Here is a 19,639-nt window from a genome sequence, read left to right on the forward strand (position 1 = left end):
TGTGACATGTTGCAGTTTTAAAATCAACACAATTAATTCAAAACTATTAAGTCAGTGAAGATAAAAATAATATTATTTTGAAACAACAGCATTCATAATTGAATTCTACAGTGCCTTGTTTTCTTCTTCAATACCCTCATCCCTTCAAAATTTAAAAAAAAAGAAAGAAAAAGAACAGAAACGAAATAAACACTGAACGGTAACTCACGTATGATGTACTTTGTTTCTTACCATCACCAGTCTGTGTACTCAAAACCTTAGTTTGTGACGATGGCATAAATGTTCATTTGTCTTTGTTATTTCATTTCGTTTCTTATGACTTATTTTCATAAGACTATGAGTGTCATAAAGTTTCTAATTAGAGCAAAAAAAAAAAAAATTAAATGCACGAGTGGGAAAAAATAACAAGTTTTATTCAACCTATTTTCAATAACTTTCATCGAAAGTGTATCTTATTTGAAAAAAAAATAATTAAAAATACATGCTAGCATAAAGCTTAACATGTACTTTGTTATTGTAAGTTTTAATGGTTGCTATTTCCATCAAACCTCTTTGCACTGGATATTATTTAGTGCAATTCGTGTTGCTTCAATAAAAAAAAAATTACAAAAATACAATGCAAATTAGAACACGTTGTACTTTCTAGCAAAGATACATGTACGCAAAATATATGCTCCAATTTCAAGAGAAGTAAAGAAACAACAATATGAAGGTTTAACGTTTTCTGGATTTCCTTCATACATGTAGAATTGTTAGATAATATAAGTCAACAAAGAGATGTAAATAAACAACCAATTTAATGTGTTATCCCTATCTATTTTTTTTCATATAATCATACAATATGCATGTAGAATTTTCCGAATAATTGCACGTGTATATACATGTATCTAAAAATATTAGATGATTTCTGTTCGTGTTAAGTAAGATACTAAATACATGTAATTCTATCGACTATACTTCCCTAGAACCATTTTAAAAATACCTTTGACTTTTGATAGGATGAAGCTATTTATTTCTTGCATCAAAATAAGTTCAAAAAGAACGCTGGTTTTAAGCGAAATATGCACACATTGCGTAGTCCTAGCATAGTAGCCAGACAAATCCTCTTCATTTCAAAGAACCATAACTGAGTGCCCAGCAATGAAATAGACAGGCCTACGTCATATTGCTGTTTGACACAACTACCTCAGCTCTTGTTAAATTAGTTCAAACTAAAGGTGTTTTTATTAACAGCTGCAAAATAAGTACAAATTCAAGTCTTTTTTTCGGATTTGCTATTATCATAAGGTTGAATGAATGAAGAAAATATTTTAAACATGTGAAAAAACAACAAAATAAAAAACCATCGATATGATAAGTAATGATCTATTTATAACAGTGGGCATCAACAACAAATATATACTATAATATAGAAAATGGATACATAATAACACAGAAAAATGAAACTTTTGTTATGATATGAGTTTTGATTGAAGACAAAGTTGAAAAAGTCAAAATGTGTGGAAAAACATTTTTTTTCTGACAGTTAAGCCGCAAGTGCAGCAGAGAAGTTCCTGTTTTCACGTCCCTCTTTGAGACAGCTGATTGGAAGAAGTGGATGGTCACTCTTCATCAGATAATTCTACAACAACAAACCGAAATTATCAACGTTTCAATTTCAATAAATCCCTTATTACAATTCACAGCAACTTTTCTGTGTAAGAATGTCTTGCACAGATCTAAAAAGGGAATCAAGGAGTCCACCTCCCTCTCCCCTACTCCCCTGTCTTAAGAAATTATACTAAGTCTTATCAAATTGGTAAAGATACCAAAATAGGCATTTAACACTCCCTGCCCCTTTCCCTCTTAAAAGATTATTCCTCTGATATCCCCCCCCCCCCTTGTTTTTTTTTTAGATATGTGCATGAATGGAATTTATAAACTAACACGTAGGTTTTAGGGTTAATATTGTTTTAATGGAAAATGACAATAATTGTACTGATCAATTAATTGAACCTCATCTGGAGTTTAATTTTCGCGCAGATATTAAGTTGTTTTAGTTGCAAATTGTACCGAGTGTTTCTACAACTCTTGTCGGGCATTTTTAAAAAAATTTGATCAGACCTGTTCGGTTCGAGAAGATGGTGTAATTGTTCATGAATTGATTTGAAGCCGACACTTACGTGAGCGTAGGTCATCGCATTCTTCCTCTCTGCTGGGGTTGTGGCTTTTCCAATCCACACAAAGAGTTCCTCTTTTGTATCAAAAATGAATACATCCTGTAATCAAAATCATATCAAATAAATTTCGTTTAAAAGAAGAAATTTGCATTAAGATATAGGAAAATATTACAATCAATTTTAAAAGTTAACTTAACTATGTTGTAAGATCTTTCAGTAGATGTTAGGTTTCAGCTAATTAAAAGTTGTTATCTATAAAATCTTTGGATAGTCCTGATGGACAATTTATTGGCCACCCAAGCAATGTTTATAGAACTGCACTAAGAGCGACATTATGCCTAAGGTAATTGTTCTGTCTTTGAACCCAAAAAAAAAACAAATAGATGTACTTTTCGCCGAGGATACTATGACAATTACACAAATTAGAGATATTTAATAAGATTCGTAATATATATTTATTGTGTTCATTATTAAAAATGAATAAAAGTAAGACAAAGCAAATACATGTTTGATAAATAACTGCATGAAGAATTGACATCTTATACATGTATTAGGACCGTCTTTCGAAGAGAGGTACCTTCTCTTAAAAACAAAAAATATTTACATGACTATATTGACATGTTTGATGTGTGGGTAGGAAAGTGGGGAGGCATAAAATTATTTATTGACATCAAACAAGAGTGTTGTACATGTACGTGTACGTAGTTGATTCGCAATTTCAATTTAAAGCAAAAAATCTAATAAAAGGCTTAGGGGATCATGTCATTTTTTTTTTAAATGAAATTACAAGTTATGCAACTATATTGTTATTTATTAATAGCATTTCAACGGTAACACTTAGTCTGGTAAAAAAAAAATGTGATAAATGGATATTATTTTTACTGCCACAATTTGATATATACGTCAGCGAAATATATGTCGGTAAAAGGACAGCTTCATCTTTAAGTTGGTTCGGGGATTTAACTTTTATCCTTACAATAAGCCATCAGGAAAATACGTAATTTCCTATAGCTATAAAAAAAAATAATGTGCAAATTACAGTTTGTGAATCGTGTAATAAGAAACATCAATAAAAGAGGTTCAGTCTTAAGGTTCATCAACCCTTTGTGCACTTTTAAAAAAGTTTGCTTAATGGACCCCTCCCCGCAAAAAAAAATGATTAATTTAATTTCAGCAAACCTTGAGTATCAAAGTTTGATGAATAGCAGTTGAACATGAGAAGTGTAATTTCTGTCGTTTCTTGAGTACGATTTATCGTTCTTGTCAAGGGGTCGATGAATCTTTATATGTAAACAATTTAATGTGCCTTACTTTGCTATCAAAATCGCCCATTGATACTTTTCCTTTCTTTTCTGGTGAAAATTTCATTGAACCCTCTGCATCTGATAGTCTACAAGAAACAAAGGTAAATTAAAAATGAAGAACTGTTACATGATTTTCTTTTTTTTAGAAAGCAGGACAGTTCAACCTTTGCAATTGTCTTAATTATACTACACTAACACACAAGAGCTGTCTGAATTATTGAATAATTCTGCAACATAGATCGTTTACGCTCCTGTATCATGAATACGTCGCTGTGAGGGACTAACAGTATCCCATACAGGGTAGCGATTTATGAAAAATACGGGAGCTAGCAAGAGCTCATTAAATTGTATCTCTAGTAATCATTCTTTATTCATATTTAGATTTATGTCATGAACATTTGCTAAGACTGTCTTTGCTTTTTTTCTTTCTTTTTTTTGGCCAAATAATGTGGAATCAAAAATAAAGATGCACCAAAAATATCAATCGTAAAAAAAATGTATAACTTACAAAGAAGTCAATTACTAATCTAAAAAAATAACAATATTCACGTATCTTCGAAATAAAAAGCCAAACATTTGCAACCAATTGTGAGGATAAAAGTAGCCATTCAATATGTATAAAAACTTGTTTGATTAAAAAATTTGCCGATGATTACAAAATCATACTTATCATATACAATCATATTTTTATACAGCCCTTCTAGCTTAATAGAATCTGACCACTAGAGCAACCAAATTCTAATATTCCTAACCTAGTGAACAGTTTAATTAAATGATATTGCTGTTTACTTGATGCATTTTAATAATTTACACATTATGCATTTAACCATACGTGAATCCTTAGCTAGGCTATACTCTTATAAGGAAAAGAAGCCCCAAACCTGTCCTGAAAAGTTAAACAACTGTTTCTTTTTTTCGAACAGAAATAATGCTTTACAAACCTGAACAGTTCCTTGGTTTTGTCCCCGGCCTCGTAATCAGAAGAATTGTCAAACTGGTCCTCCTCCTTACCCCCGTCCAGATGGCGCAAAAAGTCCTCCTAAAATTGTTTTTGTTAAAACATGTTAAAAGTATTCTACGTTATTGATTTTGTTTTCCGTCTATCCGTTTATTTATGCATGTTAAGTTAATGCGCAAAAAGGTCCTCGTAAATTCGTTCATTAAACATGTTTAAACTGTTTTAGGTTATTTTGTTTTTAGTTATCCATATGTTTTGTAACGATTAGATGTTAGAATAATGGCACACTTTCAAAAGTTTTTACTTTATATAATCAACTTAATTTATCAGTTACTCTGTACTTGTGTCTGTTTGTCGATAAACTGACATGACATGATATACAATGTATACTACTTTCTTTAAAACGTAACCAAAAAAGTGTATTTTTTTTCCAAAAAATGCGTATATTTTGTTCTATTGTTTAATTGATATTTTTATTATGTTTAATTCCGATCGCGACTTGTAGTTCTGTCCGCACGATGTAGAAAAAAACGGCAATGGAAATGTAGATGCAGAAATATTCGTTGGTGATTTAATTTCGTTATTTTCGTTGGCAATATAAATCAACAAAATTAAATCCATGACAAGGGTGAGGGTGAAAAAAACACCAATTTTTTTTTAGGACTAGAAAAAAAACATCAATCAAACAATGTGATAAATGAAATCGAAACAGAAAAAAAGAAATTCGCTCTTCCACCAGTGATATTTTAGGAGAAATGTGCAGATTTTATGAAAAGTTATACAATTCTAACTCAATACCCGATAACGAAATAAATTCATATCTAGATGATTGTGAAATAAAACACTTAACAGAAAACGATAAAAAAATTTGTGATAGTTTTCCAACACTTGAAGAATGTAAAGATGCAGTGATGAATCTAAAATCAAATAAATCCCCGGGCCTAGACGGAATACCAAATGAATTTTATCAAAGTTTTTGGAAAGATTTATCTACCATATTCTATGGTATGATGAAAGAAACATACATAAATGACGTAATGAGCTACACACAAAAACTCTCAGTTATTTCACTTATACATAAAAAGGGAAGTAAACGTTTGTTAAAAAATTACAGGCCAATCAGCTTAACAAATACGGACTATAAGATAATCGCTTTTATCTTCGCTCGACGCTTAAAAAATATCATAGACAAAAACATCAGCAATGAACAAACAGCGTATATTCAAGGTAGATTTATAGGTATAAATGCAAGATTGATTTTAGACATTTTTGAATATTGCGAAAATAACAATCAGGAAGGGATACTCTTATTTCTAGATTTTGAAAAAGCCTTTGATTCGGTTGAATGGAATTTTCTGTTTAAAACCCTAGAAAAATTCAATTTTGGGAAATGCTTCATAAACTGGATAAAAATATTGTATAAAAACCCACTCTTTCGATTAAAAAATAATGGTTGGATGTCAAAAACATGCCAGATGAAAAGAGGAATCAGGCAAGGGTGTCCAATATCCGCGATTCTATATCTTTTTGTAGCGGAAATCCTATCGGCAAAAATTAAGAATAATGTAAATATTCAGGGGTTTAAACACAGAAATTCAGATAAAGAAATTAAAAATATACAACATGCAGATGACATGACGCTAACACTTAAAAATATTGAATCTTTGGCACATGCAATTGATACAATCGAGGTCTTCGGTAAACATGCTGGGTCAAAAATTAATTTAAACAAAACGGAATGTATACTTTTGGGTACTTTAAAAGATCAATACGAAACCATAAGCGGAATTAATGTCTCAAAGCACGTAAAATGCCTAGGCATATACCTAGGCCACGACAAAACAGAATGTTATACACAAAATTGGATGAAAGTCTATCATGACATAGAAAAACTATTTGAATCTTGGAAGAAAAGAAAAGTAACACTTTTTGGTAAATGCTCTATAATAAATACTCTAGCAGTCCCGAAATTAATATATTTATCCACAATACTAGAATTACCGGAAGAAAACTATATAAAAAATATAAATAGATTAATTTTTAAATTTCTATGGAACAACCATGATAGAATAAAGAGAAATACTGTGATAGGGGATATAAAAGACGGAGGAATAGGTTTAATAGACATTGAATCAAAATTAAAAGCTTTAAAAGCTGCATGGGTACCAAGATTATTAGAAACTAAACATGCTATAAACGACTTTGTAAACAGCTTTTTCAAAGAACTAAACATAGACATTCGCTTTATCTCTATCACATCAGAAATATCAATTAAGAAATTCGATATTGTTCAAAAAATGCCCCAATTCTACAAAGAAATTTTTTCGTGTTTTAATATTTGCAAAACGAGACCTGAATTAAAACTACAGAATCATTTTTGAAGCAACCTATTTGGTCTAATAGCTCTTTTACTTACAAGGGCAAAACTGTTTGTTTTAAAAATTGGATAAAAAGTGGAATTTTATTTACAAAACACCTTTTCAATACAAATGGAAAACTAAAATCCTTAGATGATTTTGCAACTGTTATACATAACAAAAGTAATTGGCTTTGTGAATATACCATACTACAAAAAGTATTTAGGAAATATGAAAAAAACTTTGATTTTTCAAAGAAAAATTACATTCATCTAGAGATTGATAAATTGATTCCAGAAAAACAGAACACCTTTTTTTTTTTTATTCCATACTAAAAAATAAGAAATTTCAAATCTCATGTTCACAGCAAAAATTAAGTAACGAGTTCCAAATTAGCTCGAAGTCAGATTGGGAACGTATCTATTTCAATAAAATAAAATCAATGGAAGATAAAAAAAATAGCAGAATTTAATTATAAACTTCTTAATAACATTTTATGTAATAACTTGTATTTAAGCAAATGGAATAGTCAAGTAAATAAAAAATGTAAAGTGTGTCAAAATGACACAGAGAATATAAGACATCTAATTTTTGATTGTAAAAATGTTCAGAAAATATGGAATGCAATCAGTGATTTTGTAACTTTTCAAGTTCAGTGGAAACATGTGATTATAGGTTTTTACTCATCACAAAACAACACAATCAAAGTGTACAACCCACTTTTCTCTTTTATTTCATATAAAATATATAAACATAAAATGTACTGTCGACTTGAGAACACTGAAGAAACAGAACAATCTTTGTTTTATGCGGTAAAAGATTCTGTTTTGATCTACTCAAATGTTTTAAAATATATGCGTAAGACCTGTGATGGAATCTTCTTTAAAAAATTATATTTAAAGCTATAATTGTACAAAACTCACTACATGGTAGATCAGCCACCATGTAGGTAATTCAGTCCGGGGGTAGCTTTATAGAGACTCTGGAGATGTGTTGGGATGCTACCTCCGGTTGAAAGAGAGTGGCTCATGTATTAATACATTATATTTTGCTACTTTGCACTTGCTTTGTTATACCTTACTATACTGCATATTTATATTTTGAACTATATAACATAATTATATATCAGAATATTTATATAACTACGCATACGTATGCTTAAAAAGGCATTATATGCATATATTTATAGACACGTACAGTGTATATTCTTATTTCTCAGTTTTATCTACTTTTGACTCAGATACCAATATAAGAATGTAAACTTTATCAATTTATGATTACATATAAAAAATGTTTTGTATATAACAAAATTCCGTTCCAGGGGGCCCCTGGCACCCCAGGTGAGGAATAGTTAGAGGGCCTCTGTGGAGGTTTTGCCTCAAAATCTCTTTTGTATGTTATGTCTCATATATCAATATAAGAATGTAAACTTTTTCAATTTATGATTATATTTAAAAATGTTTTGTATATAACAAACTTCCGATCCAGGGGGCCCCTGGCACCCCAGGTGAGGAATAGTTAGAGGGCCTCTGTGGAGGTTTTGCCTCAAAATCTCTTTTGTATGTTATGAAATATATATATACATAAAAAAAAAAAAAAAAAAAAAAATCCATGACGAATTTTTAACCCAAGTATAAATTAATTCGAAGTGATTACGATATGACGAAATTAAATGCCAATGAAATCTTATTTGGTTTAAAATTTTAAACAACGAAATTTTGACCCTACGAAAATATATGCTTTTAGAGTATAATTATCTGCCGTACCTCATCACTGGAGTTTTGATCTATTACTTCTACTTGAATCCGCTTCCCACTTCTTTCCTCTTTCAGTTTATTAACATACTGCAACGCCTAGTTGTATCGATAAAAAAACAATTAATTGATCGTTCCTATATAAATTGAGCACAAAGTTTTCTCATAAACATAATGCAATGCGATATTAAATCCATGTATTAAGCTATCAATCAATTTTAATGCAAAAAGTAGTTTTTTAATTTTTTCACTATTAACGTATTTATTTATAATTGCCTTAAATCTTTCGTCCTTGTTGCAACCTTGGCCGTTCCACTGGTAAATAGTGAGACCCAGGTCCAATATATAGGCATCTGTGTCATCCAATCGGCTTTTATCCCGAACCACCTGATGATTTGAAAAAATATAACCCTATTATCTTCTTTTTTCTACATGATAAATACATGTATAACAAAATAATTGTAAACAAATAAATTGAAGCCGTGTATTTCTTCAGTTTATATTCGCATCGGCAATTTAGATTTTCTTGCGACACTAATTTTACCAACCATGTGCTGTTTTAAAGCAGATTGTCAAGAATTCTATTAAAAATGATATTTTGGAAAAAAAAAAGGATTGTTTTAAGATTCACTTAGATGCCCCGTTTGATGTAAGATTTGCAAACATTTTACATGTATACAAAGCTTAACGCAGATTTCCATTATCACAATGACAGAATATAAAACTGGTAAAAGAATTATACCAATGTGAAAAAAAAATATTATTCATACAACATTATTATTCTTTTAGTAATCAATGTTTTAGATATTTCACTACTCTGTGCTTCGTACGAGTGTTTTATACATGATTTGGGTGTATCCAATATTCGACATTCCTGCCAAAATGAATGCGCTTCCAGATTTACTTAGATTGCATATACATGTAAGTTTTTATCATTTAATATTTTGTTTTTGACAGAGTCAGCTTCTGGTGATTTTACAATACTAGTAAATGACATCATGAAACACAATGTAATCCTTATTACAAACTGGGAAAAAATCAAAGCAACCCTTTTTTTTAAAATTTCAGATTAACATATTGCAGATTCCTTCTCCTACGCGAGAACTTATATATCCGCGATTCGGCAATTTTGCATCAAATCGCGAGAACATAAAATCGTGAAAGCGGAGTTTTTATCATAGTTCCATTTAGTTCAAATCCGCCCGAAAAATAAAAGCGCGATTTTAAAATCAGCAAGATTTGCCTCTCGCTATTATACGCGGATATTAATTCCTCGCGTTTAATCAGGAATCTACAGTATATAAAAACAGAATTCTGGGAAGCCAAGCATTATTTAAAGTTGAGTTATTGTCGAATTTTGACATAGGAAGCTTCGTTTTATCTACCTCTTTCACAGTGACTCCAAACTTGTCGCCATGGAAATGGAACAGACGTGGCGTGTATTCTTCCGGTTTGACCGCCCGGAAACCGCTGTCAGCGCCGCCATGTAGATAGCTGTTAAAAGTTTAACGAAAAAAGGTGAAAGGTGGCAAAATAAGTAAACAGGATTAAGACACAAACTTTTTGATACAATAATTTTTTTTATTACTTAACCAGTCAATATTGTATAGTTATTCTATTATCAATATTTTAAACTCACGTGATTTCTTTGAAATAGGACCGGAAAAGGTCTGACTCGTGACCTTGGACTTCTCTGTGCTGTATGGGGACGTCATCCAGGTACGTGTCTAGCTCCACTGTCTTGTAAGCCGCAGTTCCGTATTCATCCTGTGATTGGAGAATTAAAAAAAAAAATATTTTTAATATTGATTTTATTATAATCTATTTAACAGTGTTAACCAGTTTGAATAACTGATTAACTAACTTTATATACATACAAAAGTCCTAAAATTAATTATAGTAAGATTTGTCGGTATAGATATCACTTTACATAACAAAACAATGAAACAATTAACTGGAACAACTATGACATAATCTTTTAATCTTTTGATTATCTGAATTAACTATGAATGCTCCCTTTTGTATGATATGAATAATTAAATTGCAGGCATGCAATTGTACAAAATATTAGATCTAACAACCAAATTAGAAATTACATTAATATAGTCAACCAATAAATAGAATTATGATGTTAACCAGAAAATTTAATATGAGAGCTATTTTTTACATGATTACTAGTATCACTGAAAGTCTTAAAGGTAAAAAAAAAAAAAATATGGTAAAAAGAAAGTATAGGGGATATATAGTTATAAACATGAGTGAAATAACCCCGTATCACGTTGACTGTCACACCAACCTGAGTACTGTATTTCCCAATCCAGAAATGGACGTCATAGAGAAGTGCCTCGGAACTCTCTTCTTTGTAAGTCTGGTGACGAACACAACATTTGTTTTCATTTTCACAACATAGGTACATGTACACATGACATAACAAGTGACTGATGCATTTGTAGAGATATATAATAGCGAGCGCAGCGAGGCGGCGCAAAGCGCCGCTCGCGTAGCGAGCTCCATAGACAACGTGTACGAACGGAGGAAATTTGAGTTGAAATCTGCACATTGTTCAAAGAAATTTTTATGAGGCCACGTGAAAACGTTCTACTATCCCAGTGATCCTTTGCGGTGCATAGCAACATGATGGAACAGGAAGCGTTTCTAAGGAAAATTCTTACCTGTAAATCGCATACATCATTTGCATTTAACAATAAAAAATCCTTTTAAAAACATTAAAGTAAACAACACATATGCTTACGTAAAAAACTGTACCTATGACGTCATTTCCTTCCCCGAATTCGTCCGACAATTTACGAAAACTGTCGAGCGCAAAAAGTTAAGTATGACGTCACAGTGATCTCGCGTTTTATATTCCCGCGATACATATAGAGGTGAATCAAGCATCTGTACTGAATGTAACGTGTAGGAAGTACTCAGTAGTCACCGTTAATACTGATACTGCGCTCGCTATTAACGGTGACTCTTTGGCTGATTAGTTTTGTTTTGATGATTTTTTTTTTTTGCTTAGTAAATACACATGCAAGTTCCATGCTAAATTTATTGTCATATTGATCCAATCATTGTATACGTTAGGGAGGTGACAAAAAATTATTAAACAAGAAAAGTCTAATCGTTATTAGATCTACGTGTAGCTACGTCATTTTGAAATGAATAAATAAAAGAAAAAAATTAAACTGATAAAATATCTACATGTATTTGTTATAGTTGCATAAGTGGTCAAACTTTTCAATAATATTGGATATCACACACTAAAAAGAGGGGGAGGGCACATATGTCTACAACGCTAATATAGCGTACAAAAATTAAAAAGATTAAAAAACAAAATTGATGTCACAGAGGAAAATAATTAAAACACCGGTAACAACAAGGAACAAAATGAGAAATAACACAGACACACAATTTATTGATTTTAATTATCATTATTAAAAGGTAAAGAAAAGATAAAAAAAAAAAATTAAAAAACCGGCTTTGTGTTTATCAAAATATTTTTATAAGTCTGTTTAACATTTTATTAATGCTCAGTGGTAGTTTTTTGTTTAAGTGTATAAGCCTAGGAAGGGACCATTGGAATAAAAGTTTGATATCCTCAGGTTCCTTGCGGTGGTAAAAGTTTTCGAGACAAAGCCACAGTTTTTTGGTTTGGTTAAGTCCACGGGTTGCATTTACCAATGATGACAGATGTATGGCTCCTTCTGCGCTCGCCCCAACGGTCACACCGTAAAACATATTATAATCTTTAGATTAGTGCAAATTAATACTTGTAATACAATTTTGTACAGTTCATATGAAGTGAAGCAGAGAGAGAGAGAGAGAGAGAGAGAGAGAGAGAGAGAGAGAGAGAGAGATGCAGGTAGTGTATACATGTTTAAACCATACTATACTCAGTTGAGGACAATAGTGATCTGTTTGATAATTCCTTTACATACACATATAGTATGTGGTTTGATATTAAAAGTAGCATGAACACGCACCGTGCGGCTTTTTTTTTTTAGAATACTGAGAACTAAAATTCATTTTGAATATAATTTTACTAATGATCCATAAGACATATGTTAAAAGCATTGAAAGCGAAGTTTGTCTCTAAATTTGTAAGCGAACGACAACAGATCAAATATTTATTGACATAGTATGTTGCTTGGTCATGATGACAATGTACTTTAAAATGTTTACTTGTGTGTCTGGAAAACCACAGGTGGAACATCGTTTATACATGTATTATTTGTTTAATGATCCACGTTCAATATAAGCCTGAATATATCACAATATTTTGTAAGTTGGAAATTTTTTGTTTTGTGAAATAGGCGGGGGGGGGGGGGGGGGGGGGGGGGGGGGGCAGGTTTTTATGTCGACCTACTCGTGTTGTCTTTAATCAGCGAAAGAATGAATTTGTTTTGATTCGGTTTTTGGATAATGTCAGGTGTCCGCAGTTTGACCTTTGTGTCGGCGAGGCAAGCATTATTTTGATCTTCATGGATGAGTTTTGAACAATAAATATTGTACTCCAGTTTGATAAAGCTTAAAAATGAATAATTTACACATATTTCAGGGTTATTTGTTCACAATTGTGATTGTTCAAATCCAAAAAGAGGAAATAATACACTTCAATCTTTTATTTTTTTGTAAGGAAATTATTGTCAGTATTTTTTATATATATATATTGCAAAAACCCATCCTTATATCTGAAGCAAGTGATAACTTTTTGAAATATTATTGGATTGGAAAGGATAATAGAAAGGGTTCAAGGATTGCATTTCATCGATCTCTCACGCAGTGAAGATTTCCTAATACATGGCTACGTTGGTTTGTTATTGCATTAGAGTGTATCAGCCATTAGACACCAATTTGTTGTATGATAAGAACCTTAACTCTACAAATGCTATCAGTAAAGCGGGGGGGGGGGGGGGGGGGTAAAAGGGAGGGGTGGCTGAGGTAGATATGGTAAATTCATTCATTATTTAGAGGGAAAAAATCACAATTTATACATATTTATTTAAATAAAAGGTTTGAATTCGAAGAACAAATTTAATTAGTAATGCTTTCTTGTTGTAGATTAAAAAAATAAGTGTCAGCCAACACAAGTAAACTTACATTGAGAATGATGTATGAGTCGCCATCAAAAAACTTCCCATAATCCTCTTTTGGCCATTCTGTGACTTTGAATTTCTAAAAAAAAGATAAGCAGTATGAACAAGTAAGTTATATTGAATATGACTTTTATTTGTGTTGTTACATTTCATTTTTGCTACCTTTTCTCAAACGTTAACTAAATCCAAAGCATCCATTAACATCTCGGTCCAGAGTAAAAAAAAACCAACAAAACAGACGCGCACACAAACGCACATGGAAAAAGCGAGAGAGAGAGAGAGAGAGAGAGAGAGAGAGAGAGAGAGAGAGAGAGAGAGAGAGAGAGAGAGATGTATTTGTGTGCAGAAGGAATTTATAATGCAAGTAATTTCTTATAAAAACTATCTCGATGACAGAAATATTACGCTCAAAATGATAATCAAAAAAAGGGAGAAAAAGTAGGTAGAGCATAAAGCCCATAAAATTCTGAATTCTATATCCAGCTGTATGTTAATTAGACAACGTTAACACTTTTAAAAATAGAGTCACTGAGAACATATTATGCTAAGCTTAAGTGTTCTATTTGTGAATATATTAATGAGTACTATAAAAGATAATTACAGAAGAATTTTACATGTACATTTCAAGAGCTTGAAAATGTGGCTCAAGTTAATTTTCTTAAAACTGCAATCAAAACCTAGCTATTTCGACCTTCAGTCAACTCATAGTGCAGACAGATCATCAAAACGTGATTAGTTATCCTGTATTCGTCATCTTTACGGAAATTTTTAATGCGTGCTTGGGCGTTAGGAAACTTCCTGATTTGCCATCCAACGCAGCAACGTAAATGTATAAGTACATGTAGAGCCACACCTGACTATATATCTAAGTACAATTAGAATTAAGGAAGTACAAAGGTTAAACTTTAAAGTACAACAATTTCCGCCATCAGACATCGACTGTTTTACTACATCTTGCTACATGTATATCATATGTACAAAGTTTAATGATTTTTCAAGTAAAAATTAAGAATTTTATAATAACGGATTTAAAATGCCTTCCTTGAATCTATGAAAATCAATTAAAGTTCAAACGATATACTACTTGTGAAATAATGCCAAATTTAGTAACAATTAGCAAACTCATTTTATGCTTTTATGTAAATTTACGTAATGAGTCAACAAGCTTTATGATGACATGCAACAAACTGAGATGCATATAAGAACAGGGTATTGTTTGAAGTTGTTTATCAAATACACTCAACTCTCTCTCTCTCGCTCTCGCTCGCTCTCTCTCTCTCTCTCTCTCTCTCTCTCTCTCTCTCTCTCTCTCTCTCTCTCTCTCTCTCTCTCTCTCTCTCCTTACCACAATCCGCCATATTTGTAGTCCACATTTTTGGCCCGCCTTTTTCCAAGCTTTCTCTTGCTCGGCAGAGTCCTCTGTAACAAAACAATTAATCAATGTTAATTATTGTTAATTCAGATATTACATGTCAGTTACATGTTTTCTAATGAATCATTAACTCAAATGCTAAATGGATGAGTCACATGCTTTTCAAATATTCAGGTATGATAAAATTACGATATTGTATTCTTTCACTACAGAAACTTGATATACATGCTTTTTCTCGATTTGGAGCACAATGCATGCAACTTAAATTAACAACAATGTCCTTGAATTACATAACATCTATATATGAATATTGCGGGGTTTTTTTTTGCAAGTAATTGCTCGACCATACACAACTTTTGAATTCCAAGAAGTTTACATGTAAGTCTAGCCCTACCGATTGCATGGGATATGAGCATTTAAATGTCTCCTGTGTTTTGACCCCGTCTCCCCGCCCGTCTTTCCTTTTGAATAATGCAGAGATAAAACGAAACTGATTTAAATTTAGAAAAATAAAATCGTAACGCTATTGAATATTGTGCAAAATTTTATAAATGTTGCAATGGAATTGCGGATCACTTTGGAGGAGCGCAGTCGATCGTAAACTCTTGGCTGGCCAAGGTGTAAAGAGCTTTATTCTTTTTTGATATGAGATTCTTAACAAATAAGAAGAAAAATGTACTTTTACTTTATCACCAAGGCAGACGCGACAGAACATATAGTATTTATTCTTCATTGCCCCCCTTGTTATGAAGCAAAATATACAGATATTTTCTTTTTAAGCTTTGCCCTTTGTATGACAGCTAAGGATGGGTCATGTTTTCTTAATGAATATGTATTTGAAACAGATTAACTAGAGGCTTAGTATACTTTATCGTTAACATGCATATGTTTATATCATTTAAATATGATCAAGAGTTAGAAAGTCAAAGAGTTTGATCCGTTTCCTTTTTTAACTTAATTACAGTTAAGCGAAAAAGAAGAAACCGTAACACTGTGCAATTTTACAAAATACAAATAAAAATGATACGATATTACGACGATGAAATACACGTTTAATTCATTACTTCATTAAATATCTAAAAATATCATTTTCTTAGTTTAGAAACTAACATTTTTAATTTTTAAGTAACATTTATTTCCATGCAATGTTTATAAGTGATACCGTTACATTACTGTAAGTTGTCCTTTTTAAAGTTTTTAACACAAGGAAAATGCATGTATATAAATTGAATAAAATGACATATTTATAGAAAATGATATTAAATTTTTTTTATCTTCCTGAACGTATCTACATCCTTGTAATGAATCCATATATATTTTCTAATTATACATAAAGCGTGTGAATATTGAAAGTTGATTTTTCACTCCACCCCCCCCCCCCCTTTAAAAGAAAATAAACCAAGAAATTAAAGCAAAAAAAGAAAAAAAAAAAGAAAGAAAGAAACCCAGAAAAAGACTTGGACTTACTTTTGACTTGTCTCTCTGTGTCCGAGCCGAATAGGGCCAGGTTACTGTCCTTCCAATCGTATTGTTTCTGTTTGATCATTCTAAACAAAATAACGTTAAAAAGTTCAGTCTGCCGACCATTATATATAGTCATACGGTTGGGTGATTTCTGGGAAATCCTGTTTATGGAAAACTCTATTGTTTGCGTGCATTTGTTGACGGATACGTGTTCATGTATGAGTTACTTTGATGATAAAAGTGTACTTTCTGTTTGAAGAACATGCTTGTGAATCTGCGTAGATTGTATGCATTAATAATGATGACTTAACGAAATTTGAGAAACAAGGACATTATATATAATAAGTTTAAAATTCAACAATATGCACGGATTCATAAAATTATTCCGGGAAAGGGGTGACAATTAAGCAATATTTAAGTTTCCCAGTGGGTCCGGGATAATATTGGTTAATTCTACTATGGAAATAAAAAAAAAAATAGAATTTTCTAAATCCACGCATGAACAAGTCATTAAAAAGAGAGATGTGATAAAAAACAATAACATGAAACTAAGCCTAATCTGTGTTTGAAATCTTTGTTTTGTTTTTAATACTCTAATTATTAACATGTATATATATGTAACGTTGTCGTTTATTCGTGATTAAATTAAATTAAGCATAAACTTAACTGTTTAGAACGTACGCCTGTCGAGTTCTGAATATTTATCGTACATGAAGTGATTAAAAATGCTTCACCAAATGGAATATCTCTAGTAATTGTTATCAAGGTTGTTTTATCGAGATAAACGTTTTCATCATAAACAATGCTTCACGTAGTTCATATACTGGCTTTTTTTTTCTCATTAATCTCTGAGCTGTACATTTTACTATTTGCCAAACGAAATCGAAATGTAAATAGAAATTCAAAACAACAAACAAATCAGACATCGTTACCACACCAGGAATACATTTACACAGGCCAGATCCTTCTATAGTTGAAGAACGGAAAACAGCTTAATCACACTGCGTTATAAAGTTTCCAATAGCGCTGCAGAGGCTATATATATTAATTGATCAATAATATTGATTTTCTTGATTATATTTTTCTTTCCTTTTTATATTTTTATCACAAGCCTGCACGCACACCACTATCGGCTATTGAATTTTATCGTCCTCGACTGATATCCCGGGTATAATAATATCTCGATTTACAAGTGTTTACCCTGTTTTCTACCATTCGACCCAAAAATTCAATCAAACCCGAAACCAATGTCAGTTTTAGTATCTGCAGCTACGCAATGTACATAAACTGATATAAATAACATTCTCAAAAAATCTGTCAAATATCTGCACATTTGACGCATTTCAGTAGCATTACATGACAAAGCAGTTGTACATTTCGTGCCAAGCTTACCTGCTCGTGCGCCCCGATTACCTGAACTCAGGTGTGTATAAAGCGGACCGAAATTTAAAGGACCGAAAGAATGAAGCGTAGTGGAAAAAAATGTTAATTCACTCGTGACCCACATATATTTCGCAAGCGGATCTAGTTATTTTGCAAGCGTGTATTTCCCAAGGATTTTATACTGTTTGTCAATTCATTACTAAGAAAGTGATTCAACCTGGATTCAGTATATTTCTTCCGGTTTTGCCTTCCCGTCAAATATGAAATATAAGGTACTTTTGATAAGCTTTCCGGATGAGGCGTTAGGGAGTAAATTCAGTATTATTCAATCTACAATCTGTGCATTGTAGGATTTGGTATATATACTGATATTGATAATACCAATAGATAAAATAAAAGATTTCGTCTAATAAAAAAAAATATGCATACAAGAATTAGATATAGTGCATTTATGAGCGACCCCCCCCCCCCCCTTGCATTGTTTTTTCATTTTTTAACGGTAGGGGATGTCAAAATCCTAGGGTGCATAAAACATTGTTATTTAAATAAGGTATGATTATTTTTAAAGCTTAACACAATTTTAAGGTTTATAAACACAATAACACAAAATAGTGAAACAAGAAAATACTAAGTTACTAACTGGTCGTGTTAAAATGTTCTTACTTACATATAACAAAGCAAAGGGTGTAAGGAAAAATTTCATTTATTTTTTCAGTCATTCGTTTTATACATATTGCAAGGAATCTTTAAAAATAAACGGTGTAAATATTTGATAAGTAAAGTTAATAAACTGCATCTGAACGTTAGCTCTAGGTCTGAAGCTCCCGGTCTGAACAAATTCAAATGAACGACCTTTTCAATAATTATCCATGCGGTACACTCCTCTCTATCTGCTGCAAGCTTCAAACCACAAGTGCAGACGGATAAAAACGTGCGCTCAACTAGGACCCCAGGTCACCTGCTTATTCACAACTACCAAATCTGTGCACTCCGCTACAAAATGTAGTGCATTACAACCGCAAAGTGAAAGTAGAATAACTAATACCACTACTTAGCCTTTAGAAATGATATACAACAGGCAGAAATGTATTTTTATTTTAAAAGAATACCCCTCTAAGTATTGAAAATACACTATAGAGGATAAAAAATTCAACATTGACTATTATTTGAAAGATATATGATATACGTTATGTAGACATAAGGTGACCTGTGGCCCCCCTAAGGATATATAAGTTAAATGTAACACAAAATCCTCCTCATTAAAATATCAAAGTACTTCACCTTCTTACTCTGTATACATAGGTGTAGCCTGTAGAAAGATGTAGCCCCCCCCCTCCCCCTAGCCACCCATCCATAGACTTTTTACTGATACTTTAATATAATGGTAAAATGATTTGATAATAAATTACATTAGATGACCTCTGGTTTTCGTAATGGATGCATGCCAAAACAGTTTTGTATAAAAAAAAATATCTGACATTTTCGAGCCCGTTAGTGATGAGAACTGTGTAATAATTTTTTTTTTCATACAGAGCTGTTTTCGGCATACATCGTACTTACATGTAAAACACTGCTATTAAATTTCATTGTTGATTTACCTGAGACAGTCTGATTTTGAAGGATATCAGTACTGTAACCACGAGTAACGGTCTTATTTTAAGAAGCTCACTAATATCGGACTGTACATGTAAAATTTTAGACTGCTGGAACAAAGGAATGACATCAAATTTGTGTTCTAACTAAAGATACATCATACAACAAAGGCAACCTTATAAACTTAATGCTCTAG

The 19,639-nt window shown here is 31.8% G+C and overlaps 1 protein-coding gene across 1 annotated transcript; it reads right to left on the reverse strand.

Moving 5' to 3' along the window:
- Positions 1–1,347: 1,347 nt before the first annotated feature.
- Positions 1,348–18,013, reverse strand: LOC128160453 (gelsolin-like protein 2). Its single transcript, XM_052823771.1, has 13 exons — positions 17,860–18,013; positions 16,471–16,550; positions 14,977–15,050; positions 13,636–13,710; positions 10,829–10,900; positions 10,172–10,299; positions 9,918–10,026; positions 8,791–8,919; positions 8,545–8,631; positions 4,405–4,502; positions 3,471–3,549; positions 2,163–2,258; positions 1,348–1,621 (listed from the first exon to the last, which is right to left on the reverse strand). The coding sequence occupies exons 2-13, from the start codon at positions 16,547–16,549 to the stop codon at positions 1,526–1,528; spliced, it is 1,122 nt and encodes a 373-aa protein (XP_052679731.1). The 5' UTR covers position 16,550; positions 17,860–18,013; the 3' UTR covers positions 1,348–1,525.
- Positions 18,014–19,639: the final 1,626 nt, after the last annotated feature.

Source organism: Crassostrea angulata, chromosome 8, assembly GCF_025612915.1.
Source record: "Crassostrea angulata isolate pt1a10 chromosome 8, ASM2561291v2, whole genome shotgun sequence".
In the NCBI taxonomy this organism is placed as follows: Eukaryota; Metazoa; Mollusca; class Bivalvia; order Ostreida; family Ostreidae; genus Magallana; species Magallana angulata.